At 45.3% G+C, this 13,792-nt stretch overlaps 1 protein-coding gene across 5 annotated transcripts in view; it reads right to left on the bottom strand.

Annotated features, from left to right (window-relative positions):
• Positions 1 to 13,792, bottom strand: part of EIF4G1 (eukaryotic translation initiation factor 4 gamma 1) — a 134,622-nt gene that overhangs the window by 25,174 nt on the left and 95,656 nt on the right. For all 5 annotated transcript variants that reach the window (XM_083363862.1, XM_083363865.1, XM_083363866.1 and 2 more), the window contains 5 exons: positions 13,560 to 13,706; positions 10,587 to 10,823; positions 9,162 to 9,266; positions 2,169 to 2,325; positions 425 to 525 (listed from right to left, as the gene is read on the bottom strand). In XM_083363862.1, coding sequence (XP_083219988.1) covers positions 425 to 525; positions 2,169 to 2,325; positions 9,162 to 9,266; positions 10,587 to 10,823; positions 13,560 to 13,706 — 747 coding nt within the window. The remainder of the gene's footprint in view (positions 1 to 424; positions 526 to 2,168; positions 2,326 to 9,161; positions 9,267 to 10,586; positions 10,824 to 13,559; positions 13,707 to 13,792) is intronic.

Raw genomic sequence — 13,792 nt, 5'->3', positions numbered from 1 at the left:
CCCCACCCTCCAGTCAGAGCTGAAGAAGCTTCTCGGAGGAGAAGCGGAACGCCTTCAGAGAATAACAAGAAAGTCCCAGTTGCCTCTCGAAAAAGCATCTTTGGGATAACCACGACCTGGATGACTGAGAATCTCTATCAACCTCTCAGATGAAGGTCTTACTTTACTTCACAAATTTAACTTATTCACTTAACACATTCGTGCAGTTTTATTTGAAAGATAGGCCGGATATGTTTACAAGGATCATTGTAACATGACAAACAACTTTTGAGCCTTGACCTTTTAAAAATAAAAACTAGAGCACGGTAACGAAAGGCTATTAAAAATTGGGGGTCTGTGGACTTTTATCTTCCATCATCTAGAAAAAGAAGACACCGCCCCCAACCCCTATTTTACTAGTACCCAAAACCAGTCAGCAATGTACCTTAGTGATCTTGCTAAACCTGCTGGGGTCAATGGGCCGGTTGCCCTTGGTGATGGGAACGGTGTTCCAGCCATCATCTGAGACTAGGTTTCCTCGTCCCCCTGCAGAGATAAACCCAAATGAAGAATACGTCTCATTCTTTGAGAGCGCCAGCTGTTCCCAAGGGCACGTTCGCCCTTGGGGAAAGCTAAAACTGTTATTTCCACCAGAGCCAAGAATTTGCTACTGTTTGGAGTACACAGTCCTCGACTTATGACCACAACGGAGCCCAAACATTTCTGTTGTTGAGCGAGACAGCCGTTAGGTGAATTTTGCCCCATTTGACGACCTTTCTTGTCACGGTTGTTAAACGAATCACTGCAGCTGTTAAGTGAATCTGGCTTCCCCATTTGACTTTTGCTTGTCAGAAGGCCGCGGAGGATGGATGACATGACCCCGGGATACTGCGACCGTCATAAATGTGAGTCAGTTGCCAAGGGTCGCAAGTGTGAAAAAACTATCATAACTCTTTTTTTTTCAGCGTTGTTGTGATTTCGAACAGTCGCTAAATGAACTGTCGTAAGTCAAGAACTAACTGCATTGGTTTATTTTATCACTGTGCAATGGAAAGGGTATTCACAGTCCAATCTGGCGTTAGGCTCTGTCTTGGCATATTAGACTCCAATTAAGCATACTGAGGTTGGAAATATCATTTTAAAACAATTCATTATTGGAAACATTTCAATCAAAAGGATTCGCTCTTTGCAGCAGAGAGAAAATCTGGAGCAAAGAGATCACGTTTGCTTTTTGCACAAGAAAGTTCAAAGAAAAACTTGATTGGCAAAGAAGAACGTATAAAAGATACATAGTGATTTAACAAATTAACTTTTACAAATATAAGGGAAATATAAACTGATCAGAGAAGATGTTAGAGGTAGATGTCGTAAGATAGATAAGCAGCATAGCATTTTTATAACGCATGAAATATGAAAACATTGGGATGGTGCATCTAAACGGAAAACCTGGATATTTAGATGATTAATATTGAGCAAATTATGACTGATAAGAATTGTCTGAATATTAAGGGGAAATTTAAGTTTAAATAAAAACTATGAGAATAGGATATATGAACTGATGATTTTTAGAATAATAACACAAGTTGATAAGAAAAAATGTCACACGTGAGCATTATTATATGTACAAACATGAAAAAAAAGGTTTATGCATTGAAAATGTATTTAAGGTTGAAGAAGGAGAATATTATTGGGAGAAGGGAAGATCAAAGAAATACTAATTATGGAATTACAAAAATTAATTACAGTTGACTGTTAATTAACTGCTGTTGTTTTTTTCCAAAATATCTGAACCAAGACGACACACTGTACGCTAGGCACTAAGGATTGTTTACTGTAAAAAAAAATCGATAAAACGTTTCTTAAAAAAAAAAAAAGGAAAGAAAAAAAAAGAATGTATCTCGCCCCATTACCTCAGGGAAATAAGGCATCCACTAATAGGTAAGCATAAGAACTGGAAAGAACATCGTATGTTGAAATAAAAGAAAAAAAAAGAAGAAGTTAGCGTGGGAAGAAACCGCACGAGTCCCATAGACTCGGTGTAAAAAGATGCAGTTGCCTTCAGTTGAGAGTTAGCGCATGCAAAACAATACAGGTAGTCCTCGACTCACAACAGTTCATTCAGTGAGCGTTCGAAGTTACAACGGCAGAGAGACCGTTGAGACCATGTTTCTCTTGGGATTCCGCCTCACCTGTGGATGATGGGCCTGAAGGCCCTCTCCTCTTGTCCTGCTTGGACATCAGCTGCTGCACTTTAATGTGCTCCCGGTGTTCCTCCATCTCGGCTTCCTTGTGGATCTGGTCAATGGTCTTAGGACCCTGGTCCCCTCTCCTTGGCACCCAACTGTTCTGCAAAAGGCATAAGGAAAAGCAGGGAGAGGCATTACCGCATGCGGATCGCAACAATGGCGGACCAGGGATGAGAGGAAGGGTCAGGGACCACATAGCTCCTAGCCCAGGGGTAGGCAACCTTGGCTCTTTTATGACTCGTGGATTTTCATCTCCCAGAATTCCTGAGCCAGACATAGCTGGCTCAGGAATTCTGGGAGTTGAAATCCACGAGTCATAAAAGAGCCAAGGTTGCCTACCCCACTCCTCGCCGTATTTCTCCCTTCCCTTATCAACTGCACTTCAACTCTTCATAGCAGGGAGACGTTACCGCAGGGGTGCCCAACCTGGGCACCTCTTTAAAACTTTTGTGGACTTCAATTCCCAGAATTCCCCAGCCAAGCATTGGAAGGACAATTTCCAACAAGCATCTCAGTCTCTTTTGGGTAAAGGTGGCTTAGGGCAGACTTTCCTAGCTAGATGTCTCCGTCTCTGTGCTCCTTCCGTTATATATTCAAGTTGGTTACAGTATTTAATATTTTATTGTTATGTATATGTAGGAGGCATGGGTCTATACATATGTTGTATGTAGTATGTTTTAGGTGTGTGTCGTGTATGTGTCTCACTTTGAGAGCGGGCAACTAAATTTCATTTTTGACGTGTGCCATTGTGCCCACAGTAAAAAAAAATGACAATAAAGATTATCTTATCTGTCCCGCTTCTTTGCCACCAAAAATTTTAATTTTGGCCCAAGGGTGGCCAAGTTGGTGACTGGTGCCCTCACGCTCCCACCTTGCTCTTTGCACTTTTATGTGAGGCTGTGCTAGACCAGAGGTGTCCAACCTTGGGAACTTTTGAGACTTCCGGACTTCATGCTGGCTGGGGAATTCTGGGAGTTGAAGTCCACAAGTCTTAAAAGTTCCCAAGGTTGGACACTCCTGTTTTAAAACTTGGGAGCACCAGCTTACAGCAGTGCTATCAATCCAGACTGTTGATCACGCTGAGGCTGCAATGTTGTTCTGCACTGATGTGGTATTGCTTTCAAAACCATCCACCGCGTTATCAAATAGGGGGTTTTTTGGCTGCCGAGTCCTCACTTAATGACTGCCTCATTTAGCAAACGTTCAAAATTATGACGTAAAAAATAATAAAGAGCTTTGCAACTAATCCTCGCCTTTACGGCCATTACAATATCCCAGTTACACGATTGCCATTCAGGTGTTTGGCAACCAGCGACACACGTTGTCGCCGCCTCGGTGACAGCATCCGGCAGTCACATGACTGCCGTCTGGCGCTCTCAAACAATTTAAAAAATATATTTGCAGCTGGCTTGCAGCAGATTTAACAGAGAAGTTGGAAGCACAATCGTAAGTCACTGTCCTGTGATGTTTCGCTTAACAACCACAATGACTTGGTTAGCGACCGAAGGGGAAGTCCGGTTGTTAAACCCATTACGGTCATGTGATTTTTCTGCTTAGCAATGGGGTCGCCAGCCCCACCTACAGTCATTCATCAAGGGTCTGCACTTCTAGAATATGAGGACAGAAACAAAAATGGTTAAGTACTTTGGTTATTGGAGGCCATGTAATTATTTTTGTAAGCCGCCCAAAGTCACTGAGAATGAGTGGGCAGCCATACAAATTTTCTGAAAAATAAATAGATGAAATGGGTATGTAGATACTGCAGTTTTAAAATTAACTCCGTAACTATTTCGTTGCCCTCGATATCAAAAGTGATTAAAGATCTTCCCACTACCTCATTTCATTTACATGAGCCTAAGGGCTAGATATACTTTCCCCCATGATAGATCAGTGTCACGGATACTTTTGTATATCCAATGTCAAGCTACAAAATCTACTGGGAAGATGGGAGTTTGGGATCCACAGGTGTTCCTTATCAATGTGAGAGCAGAAGCCATTGATGAACTAAAGTTTCTTCTCAGAACACTTCCTGGAAGACATTTTGGACAATGTGACCTGAACTGTCAAGAGAGAGAGGAGGGAAAGTTTCGCCGTTTTAATTATGTTTCCCGCCATATTCTCAGAGCTAGCTTTCATTCTATCTTACCGGTTTGCTAATGCCTAATAAAGTTTACATTAGAGATCGCAATATCTCTGGTGTTTTGCTTCGTTGGGCTTCTCAGCTGGGACATGACATTGAAATTGGGGCAGAGGAATATCCAGGAACTAAGGACCCCCTCTAGTTTATAGATTTATCCCATAAAGCAGGGCTTTTCAACCAGTGGTACTGGGTACCACCTGTGGTACATTGGCACCTGGCAGGTGGTATGTGACCATCCTAGAAAAGTGGTAGCGGAGGAGGGGAATGAGCTGAACCGGTAGCAACACCGCACAAGCCTGAGTGAGAGATGGCTGTAGCTGCAGGGCTGTCAGGGCTCAGCAGAAGTGCCAGGATCAGCACCACGCTCCAGCTGGAGCTCAGCGCTGATCCTGGTGCTTCTGCTGAGCCCAGAAGAAGCGCCGATCAGCTGGAATGTTGCAGCATCTCCAGGGTCTTGTGATTTACATTCAGATGCTTGGCAACTGGTTCGTATTTATGACGGTCACAGTGTCCCAGGGTCATGTGAAGTGACCAAAACCTGCTGCAACCATCCAGCAGAGGGGGGGAAATAAAAACCAAACACCCCCACCCCATCCCTGTTGCCAATCCTCAACAGAAATGCTCACAACAATGAAAACCTCGGACAGGAGGAAGAGCACCACCGGGCAGGCAGGCAGGTGTCTTGCTCAGCTATGGCTTGAGGGGCACTTTTTTCAGTGCCATTGTAACTTCGAACAGTCATTAAGCGAACTATTGTAACTCGAGGACTACCTGTACTTCATCACTTTTTTCCTTTATTTTTTTCTCTCTTTTTTTGGTCATCATGTTTTTGGCACCTTGCTAGGCGACTGGTGGTACTCGGATGTTGCCATATCCTAAAAGTGGGTGAAAAGTTGAAAAGCCCTGCCATAAAGGCTCCTAGGCTTGCTCTGAACTAGCACAGCAGCACATTACTCATCGCAATGCTATGACTATAAGGAACCTATTTAAACTTCTAAGTTGGGAGTATCAGAAATTTCATCTCTTCATAAGGCTCTGTTGTTGCCCTACCCAGATACCTAAATTATTGTTACAGGATGATGTGATCTCCTTGCCTCTGGGGAAAGAGGACAGATCCGTCATCAGAATTATTCTCTTTTTTTACATGTTAAGGATGCATGCTACCTAATGCAAGATTTCAAAAGAGTTCTACTCCTTAGCGAGGAATAATTGCCTGATCCCCAAGGGAAAAATGCCTGCGCACCTCAGGACTGCAGATCAGACAGGCAAGGACGTTCACTGGATTCTTTTGAGTAAATATGATACAAGGTTGATAAAAGCTACCATTTTGCAGACACAAAGCCAACGGCTGAGACGGACCACGCTCCGAAGGCAGTGGGCAACACCTAGACGACATTTACCTGTTCTCACAAAGGCTCGTGGATTTTGAAGCTCTGAACAGTCCTTAGCACATTACATATCGTGACAAAACGTGAGAATAACCGAATGGGAGCTAATTGTCTGGATCTCCATGCTGGCATGAGACCAAGGTCTCGTACGGTTACGAGAAAAACAGTCTGATACGTTATCTGTCAGATACCAAAACGAGAGACGGGGGAAACTATGGTGGGGATGAGACAGCATACAGGGTGGAGGTACAAAAACTATCCATATGGTGTTGTAACAAGAAATTGCACCTGAACATTGGCAAGACGAAAGAGATGGTGCTAGACTTCCGGAGGAAAAAGGAGGAACCTGCCCCACTTTACATCGGGGGGGACTGTGTGGAGAGAGTTTCCTCCTTTAAATTTCTGGGAGTCTACCTCTGCGAAGATCTTACCTGGAAAGTTAACACAAACCAGGTGGCTAGAAAGGCTCAACAGAGACTTCACTTTCTTAGGGTCTTGCGGAAGAACAGGGTAGAACAACGGCTAATGAACTTCTTTTACCAGTCTACTATAGAGAGCGTCCTCTCGTATGGTATTGTGGTTTGGTATGCTGGTCTGACAGCCGCCGATAGGAAAGCATTACAGAGGGTGTTGAGCACAGCACAAGACATTGTGGGCTGTCCCCTGACACCACTGGATGACCTCGCCAGGGCTCGCTGCCTTGGAAGAGTGAGGAAAATTCTCAGGGACGACTCACACCCTGGTCGGTATCTCTTTACTCTCCTACCATCGGGTAGGAGATACAGGAGTATAGCCAGCCGCACCAAACAGGCTGAAGAACATCTTTTATCCGTGGGCTGTTAGGCTTTTGAATGGGATTGTTGGGGGCAATAAGCTGACTTTGTAATAATGCCGCTTGGGGTGTGTGTGTGTGTGTGTGTGAAAGCCCTAATAAGCAGGCATATACATAGAATGAAGGCTACTGCTAAGCTTGTAAGCCGCCCTGAGTCTTCGGAGAAGGGCAGGATATAAATGGAATTAAAATAAATAAATAAATAAATAAATAAATAAATAAATAAATAAATAAATAAATAAAATTTTATAAACTTTATGCATGGTTGACTTGCGAGGCCGGAGCATTGTGCAATTAGCTCACATGGTGTAACAAAATGGAGGGTTTGTTGTCACTGTGTGTTGGGGGGTGAGGGCACTAAGGGAGGCTCAGCCAATCTCAATGTATACATGGTTGTACTTGGACAATAAAGGTTCATTCCAGAGAGTTGTCCTTCCTGTTACCCTATGTGGGCGGAAGAAAGAGATACTAAAACGGTGAGCCTTGGTTTTCACTATAAACAGAGCTCGGGTTTGATACATAGCCGTTACTGGAATAGATAAAGGAGAATGCTTGTTGCTGAGGGTTGAAATGAAGGGTGTTCTCCGAGTTCACTTGTTTTCTTGCAGTACTAAAATGTCAGCAAGAACTGCAAGAAAACCCATCAAGCTTGGAGAGCACCAAAGACCCCACAGTTACTGGAACTTTAAAGGCTTATTTCAGAAAGTGAAGAGGAGCTAAAGAGCCTCTTGTTGCGGGTGAAGAAGGAGAGTGCAAAAGTTGGGTTGAAACTAAACATTAAGAAAACCTAGATCATGGCATCCAGACCTCTCAATTCCTGGCCAATAGATGGGGAAGAAATGGAGATAGTGACGGACTTTATTTTCCTGGGCTCCAAAATCACTGCAGATGGGGACTGTAGTCAAGAAATTAAAAGACGCTTGCTCCTGGGGAGGAAAGCCATGGCAAATCTAGACAGCACACTAAAAAGCAGAGACATCACCCTGTCGACAAAAGTGCGTATAGTCAAGGCTATGGTCTTCCCAGTTGCAATGTATGGCTGTGAAAGTTGGACCATAAGAAAGGCTGAGCGCCAATGAATTGAGGCCTTTGAACTCTGGTGCTGGAGAAGACTCCTTGCAAGTCCCTTGGACTGCAAGGCGATCAAACCGGTCAGTCCTAGAGGAGATCAACCCTGACTGCTCTTTGGAAGGCCAGATCCTGAAGCTGAAACTCAAATACTTTGGCCACCTAATGAGAAGGAAGGACTCACTGGAGAAGAGCCTAATGCCGGGAAAGGTTGAGGACGAGAGAAGAAAGGAACGACAGAGAACGAGGTGGCTGGATGGAGTCACTGAAGCAGTAGGCCTGAGCCTAAATGGACTCCAGAAGATGGTAGAGGACAGGAAGGCCTGGAGGAACGTTGTCCATGGGGTCGCAATGGGTCGGACACGACTTCGCAACTAACAACAACAACAAAGGCTTATTTAGGTCTTATACAATTACTCTACTTAGTAGGAATTCTCGTATCCTTCCATGGTGGTTTATCTGCTTCTAGTCCACCTTGTCAGGACAAGACTGACACCTCTGGAAAACCCACTTGCCTATCGCTATGTCAGGGGCACGTAACACCTGTCAGCTTGAAGGCTGAATGAGATTCTGTGAAGCAGGCTAAGCTCAAATACGAGTGAGGCCAGATCTTAATTTTTGCTTAGTTCCAGTTGTTGTAAGATACAAATGGGTGCCTTAAACTCCTGCAAGCCTTACGGTACCCATGCCACTCCTTAAAAACTCTTGCATCAAAAAAAACGGCTACAGCTTGTGCTCCCCATCTCCCATTCAAACATCTGTAACAAGTATACTGAAATATTAGCTGATTGCTGGTTGCATTCTTTGCATCCCACTTGTAAGCAAACACCCACCTCTACGAAACATTGTCCATTGTTTCAAAGGAGGGGGTGTTTTGCGGTCCAGGTGCCAATCCAAAGCAAATTAGTTGTCCAAAGGCTGAAATAATTCTGGGATAATGGCAGTGGCCATCTCAAGGCGTCTGAGCGTTAACAACGATCAGGGAAAGACTGTGTATACCCCAGCCAGCACCCTTAGCCAGGTGGAGATGAAGTGGGTAGCAGCCTATGGCACAGGAAGAGTCAGCAATGGGAACCTTTTCGTATCACAACCGTCTTTAAATGGCATCAGCCCAGTGCAGAAGCCAAGAACTACAGGCCAGCACAAAGTATAAGGCAGTGTTTTTCAACCCTATCAACTTTATGAGGTGTGGACTTCAACTCCCAGACTTCTGGGAGTTGAAGTCCACACCTCATAAAGTTGCTTAGGTTGAGAAATACTTGTATCAGGGGATAGGAACCAGTATTGACTTCTACGATTACTAATTCCACACTAGCACTGGGGATGTTACCTAGTTTGGGTAATGAAACATCTGCAAGAAAACATCCAGACTCAGAGAGCACCAAGGACCCCCTAATCCCACCCAGCCAGCTAGCCTTGGGAGGGAATTGCAGGCCTGCCTCAGAAAAGGGGGAATGGGACTGCCATCTAGCCCAGGGTCCAAAAGGGAGCTGCCCGCTGCACCTTACCCGCCTGAGGTCAATCACATCCTGCAGCATGAACCGGATACGCGAGGACGTCTTCTTCTCCTTAATTATCTTCTCCATCTGGGTGAAGTACTGATCCATTCGAGGCTGAAAGGCAAAAAATGAAGAAGCTTGTTTTGATTTACGGCCGGGAAACGGAGCGATAAGAAACGGGACAGCTAGTTCTCGAGCTACCAGCGTTCATTTACTGACTGTTCAAGCTTAACAGGTCCATCGTGTGTCTGAAATGGTATAGGGCAGGGGTCTTCAAACTTGGCCCTTTTATGACTTGTGGACTTCCAACTCCCAGAATTCCTCAGCCAGGCACGGATGCTGGCTGAGGAATTCTGGGAGTTGAAGTCCACAAGGCTACTGCTAAGCTTGTAAGCCGCCCTGAGTCTTCAGAGAAGGGCGGGATATAAATGGAATTAAAATAAAAAAAATAAATAAAAATAAAAGGGCCAAGTTTGAAGACCCCTGGTATAGGGTTTCCTGCCTGAGCAGGGAATTGGACTAGAAGACCTCAAAGGTCCCTTCCTCCAACTCCATTATTATTGTTGTTGTTGTTATTATGTGTCCTTCCATTTGTGTGTGCATAATCTTGCTTCCGTCAACATAATATAGCATCAAAGTCTCCACTTTTCTTTCAAAGTCATTATCCAATAAACCCAAAAGAAAAGTCTTTAGTTTTTATCTTTATATACACTTTGAGAACAGCAATAGCACTTAGATTTAAATACTGCTTCATAGTGCTTTACAGCCCTCTTTAAGCGGTTTACAAAGTCAGCATATTGCCCTGCCCCCCAACAAGCTGGGTCCTCAATGTTACCATCTCGGAAGGATGGAAGGCTGTGTCGACCTTGAGCCGGTCAGGATCGAATTGCTAGCAATCGGCAGAATTAGTCTGCAAATGCTGCATTTTAACCACTGCACCACCAGGCCTCCTAAGGTAATGGCTTCGAAGCTGGCATTTGAAAGGTGAAGGAGATTGATTTGACAGAAGCCCCTCTTTTGCTTTTGTGGGCTGTATATTAAAAGGGATGTCTCCTCCAAACCAAAGTAGTCTCCTGCTGTCTTCCTGGCCACACCCATTAAGCTTTCTTGGCAGGTGTTCAAACTGAAGATTTAACCACGGACCCTGTACATGCTATGACAGGGATGGGCAACGACGTCAACTTTACCACCCGCGGACTTCAACTCCCAGAATTCCTGAGCCAGACATGCTGCGTTCAGAAATCCTGGGAGTTGAAGTCCACAGGTTTTAAAGTTGCCACACTCGACCCTCTCTGCGCTACGATGTGCTCTCGGCACCCATCCCAAAGAGTGTGTGTGTGTGTGTGTAACCAACGCAAGTGGCATTTGACGCTCCTCAAAAGCAAGACGATTCCCGCTTTCTCCCTTCCACCGGGGGGGGGGGGGGAGAAGTACCTTGGCCTTTTCAAAATCCAGGTCTTTGCCAATGGTCGTGAGCAGTCGACACAGACACTCAAGGGACTCCTCGTCGTGGTTCTTCAGCAGCTTCACCACACAGTCGTGCATGATGGTTTCGGTCAACATCTTCAGCTTGAAGAGTTCCCCAATGAACTTAATGTTGCCGAGAGAGCGACGGCGAGCTTTGTCCCGGGCGTCATCCAGCTCCTCTTTTAGACGCGTTTTCTCTTCAGGCTACAGAGCAAACAGGAGAGGAGATTAATAACATGTAAGGTTACATGACATAAATATGAGTTTTTTAAGTACAGGTAAGTCCTCATCTTATGACCACGATCCAGCCCCAAATTTCTGTTGCTGTCCAAAGCATTTGTTAAGTGGCTTTGCCCCTATTTTATGACCTTTCTTGCTACAGCTGTTGAGGGGATCCCTGCAGTTGTTAAGTTAGTGACACGGTTGTTAAGTGAATCTGGCTTCCCCATTTGCTGGTCAGAAGGCCAGAAAAGGAGGCCACGTGACCCCCTGGACACTGCAACTGTCATAAATATGAACCAATTGCCAAAGTCTCGATTTTGACCACGTAATCACCGAAATGCTGCAACGGCCGTGTGAAAAATGGTCGTAAGCCACTTTTTTCAGTGTCGTCGTAACTTCAAACGGTCACTAAATGAACTGCTGTAAGTTGAGGTCCATCTGTAATTCATGCGCTAGCCCATATGAAACTTTCCTTACTGCTAGCACACGGTCCACTGATGATGACCAATGCACAAAACAGTTGTGTTCCTGAAAAGGCAGAGTTTGCATCTCTCTGTCAGACAACAACTCCTGCACAACAGTTCAACAGAGATATCATATCTGCTTCAAGGTCACAAAAGAGCTTTAGGACAGACTGGGGTGTCTGAACCAAATGCCTTTGCCCCAATCCAGATACCCCAGCATTATGCCACCTTTTTAGCCCTTACTCTATAGACCAGAGGTAGGCAACCTTGGCTCTTTTATGACTGGTGGACTTCAACTCCCAGAATTCCTGAGCCAGCATGGCTCAGCTTGGAAACCTCTCCCTTTCCCCTCAGCGTGGCTGGCTCAGGAATTCTGGGAGTTGAAGTCCACGAGTCACGAAAGGAGCCAAGGGAGTCTACCCCTGCTACAGACACTTTTTCATCTTAGTAAAAACTCAGCTGAGAAGGAAGAGCTCTTCACACTGCTATACTGTTGGATGGTAAAAATATGATCTCAGATTATAAAGCTGAAAAAAAGTAAATCTCTGGGGAAAAAGCTGGAAAAAACCTTTCAAAGGAAGCAATGCTAGTGCAGGCAAACAAGTAATTCAACAAATTTCAATGATTTCAATCCAACCATTTCAAAAAGTTTGAGGTGTTCCAGTTTGAACCATCAATTTTCATTGAGCATTATTCCTAATGCTCAATAAATCACAAATTGCGATTTATGATTGACTGTGGACTTTTTAAAATTCTCAACTTTAAACTATTCATTCAGGTCATTTTTAACAACCTCAAATCCAGAGAAGTTGCATATAAAATGAATGAGTTATGGCCTGATAAGCTGCCCATTTAAGGTTAATGAGGTTCAAAACAATTCTTTTTCCAACAGGAGACTATGGACTTCAGCTCCTACTGTGTTTCCCAAAAATAAGACTGGGTCTTTTTTTTTAAATCTCCAAAAGAGGCACCAAGTCTTATTTTCGAGATAGGCCTTACCTCACCTCCAGCACCGACAGCCCCACTCAGCCGGTCCACTTCTTCTGGGGCCAAAGTTCTGCAGCTGCATTCGGGCCTGCAGTTTGCAGTCAGGTGTTTCCAGAAGGCCTAAGCAGCCGAGTACCGAGCTATGGATTCAATCCATAGCTTGGTGCTCGGCTGCTGAGATCTTGCACAATTGAGGTAACAGATTGAATCCATAGCTCGGTTCTTGGCCGCACAGGCCTTCCAGAAAGCCCTGTGACTGAGAAATGCAGGCCGGGCTGCAGAAGAGGCCTCAGAAGAAGACTTGGGCCGGCAAAGAGAGGCCTGGCTGCAAGGTAAGCGGGTGCAGGGCGGGTGGGGCAGCTCCACACCCCCACCCTTGCCCTAGCTTGATTTTTAGGTGTGCCTCACCCCAAAACTAGGGCTTATTTTTGGGATAGGGCTTATATTAGGCCCACCCTCAAAAATCAAGCTTATTATTGCTGTAGGCCTTACTTTCGGGGAAACACGGTAGAATCAAGATTTCTGTATTAAGCATCTCTGGTGACACATGGGAATGCTCCTAACATACAACCAATACCAACATAACCACACCCCCTACCTCTTCCCAATAGGACAGGGGTGTCAAACTCAATTTTACTGAGGGCCGCATCAGCACTGTGGTTGCCCTCGGGGGGGTGGGGCAGGGCGTGTGGCCAGGATGGGCATGGCCTACCGTGTGGAAATGGCCAGCTTGACATCACTCGCTTCAGGGGTGCCTGGGCAGGACTGGGGCACATCTGAGGGTCTCCGGTGGAGGAGGGTGGGACCGGGGTGAGTGCTGGGACACGGTCCCTCCCGTCCTCTGTTTGTTCCTTCCTTCTTCCCTCCCACCCTCCGTTCCTTCCTCCCTATTCCTTCCTTTCTACCTCCCTCCCCCCCTTCTTTCCTTTCTCACCCTTTTCCTTCCTTCCTTCCTTCCTCCCTCCCACCCTCCCTTCCTTCCTCTTTTTTCCCTCCCTCCCACTCTCCGTGATAGATAAGTGATAAATGATAGTGCCAGATGAGAGAGAAAGAGGAGGGAAGGAGAGAAGGAGGGAAAGGAGAAGAAGAGAGGGGAGGGAAAGGAAAATAAAGTAAAGTAAAAGAAAGGGAAGTAAAAGAAAAAGTAAAGTAGAGGGGGAGAGGAGAGGAAAGGAGAGGAGAGCAGAGGAGGAAAAAGCTGAAAATGTCAGAATCTTTTTGGTCTCAGAACCCAAGCTCCAGAACTGTAAGTTCAAGCCCCACTCACAGTAGCCGCTTCATCCATCTCCTTCTGCTTCTTCTCAAATATCTCATCATCATCCTTGTCTTTCTCAAACTCTTTCTGGCAGCGATTCAAGAGTACTTTGCGAAAGTTCACCATGACGGTAGGTTTATCGGTGGTGGGGACTTTCAGCTAAAGAAGAGACAGTTGAGGATCACCATGAGACGCCATCCCGGTAAGCTCTCCTAACACTCACTGGTCCAAGGACCCATACACAA

This window comes from Vipera ursinii, assembly GCF_947247035.1.
Source record: "Vipera ursinii genome assembly, chromosome: 5".
Classification (NCBI taxonomy): Eukaryota; Metazoa; Chordata; class Lepidosauria; order Squamata; family Viperidae; genus Vipera; species Vipera ursinii.
The sequence above is the reverse complement of the archived record's forward strand: the minus strand, read 5'-3'. Positions and strand labels throughout refer to the sequence as shown.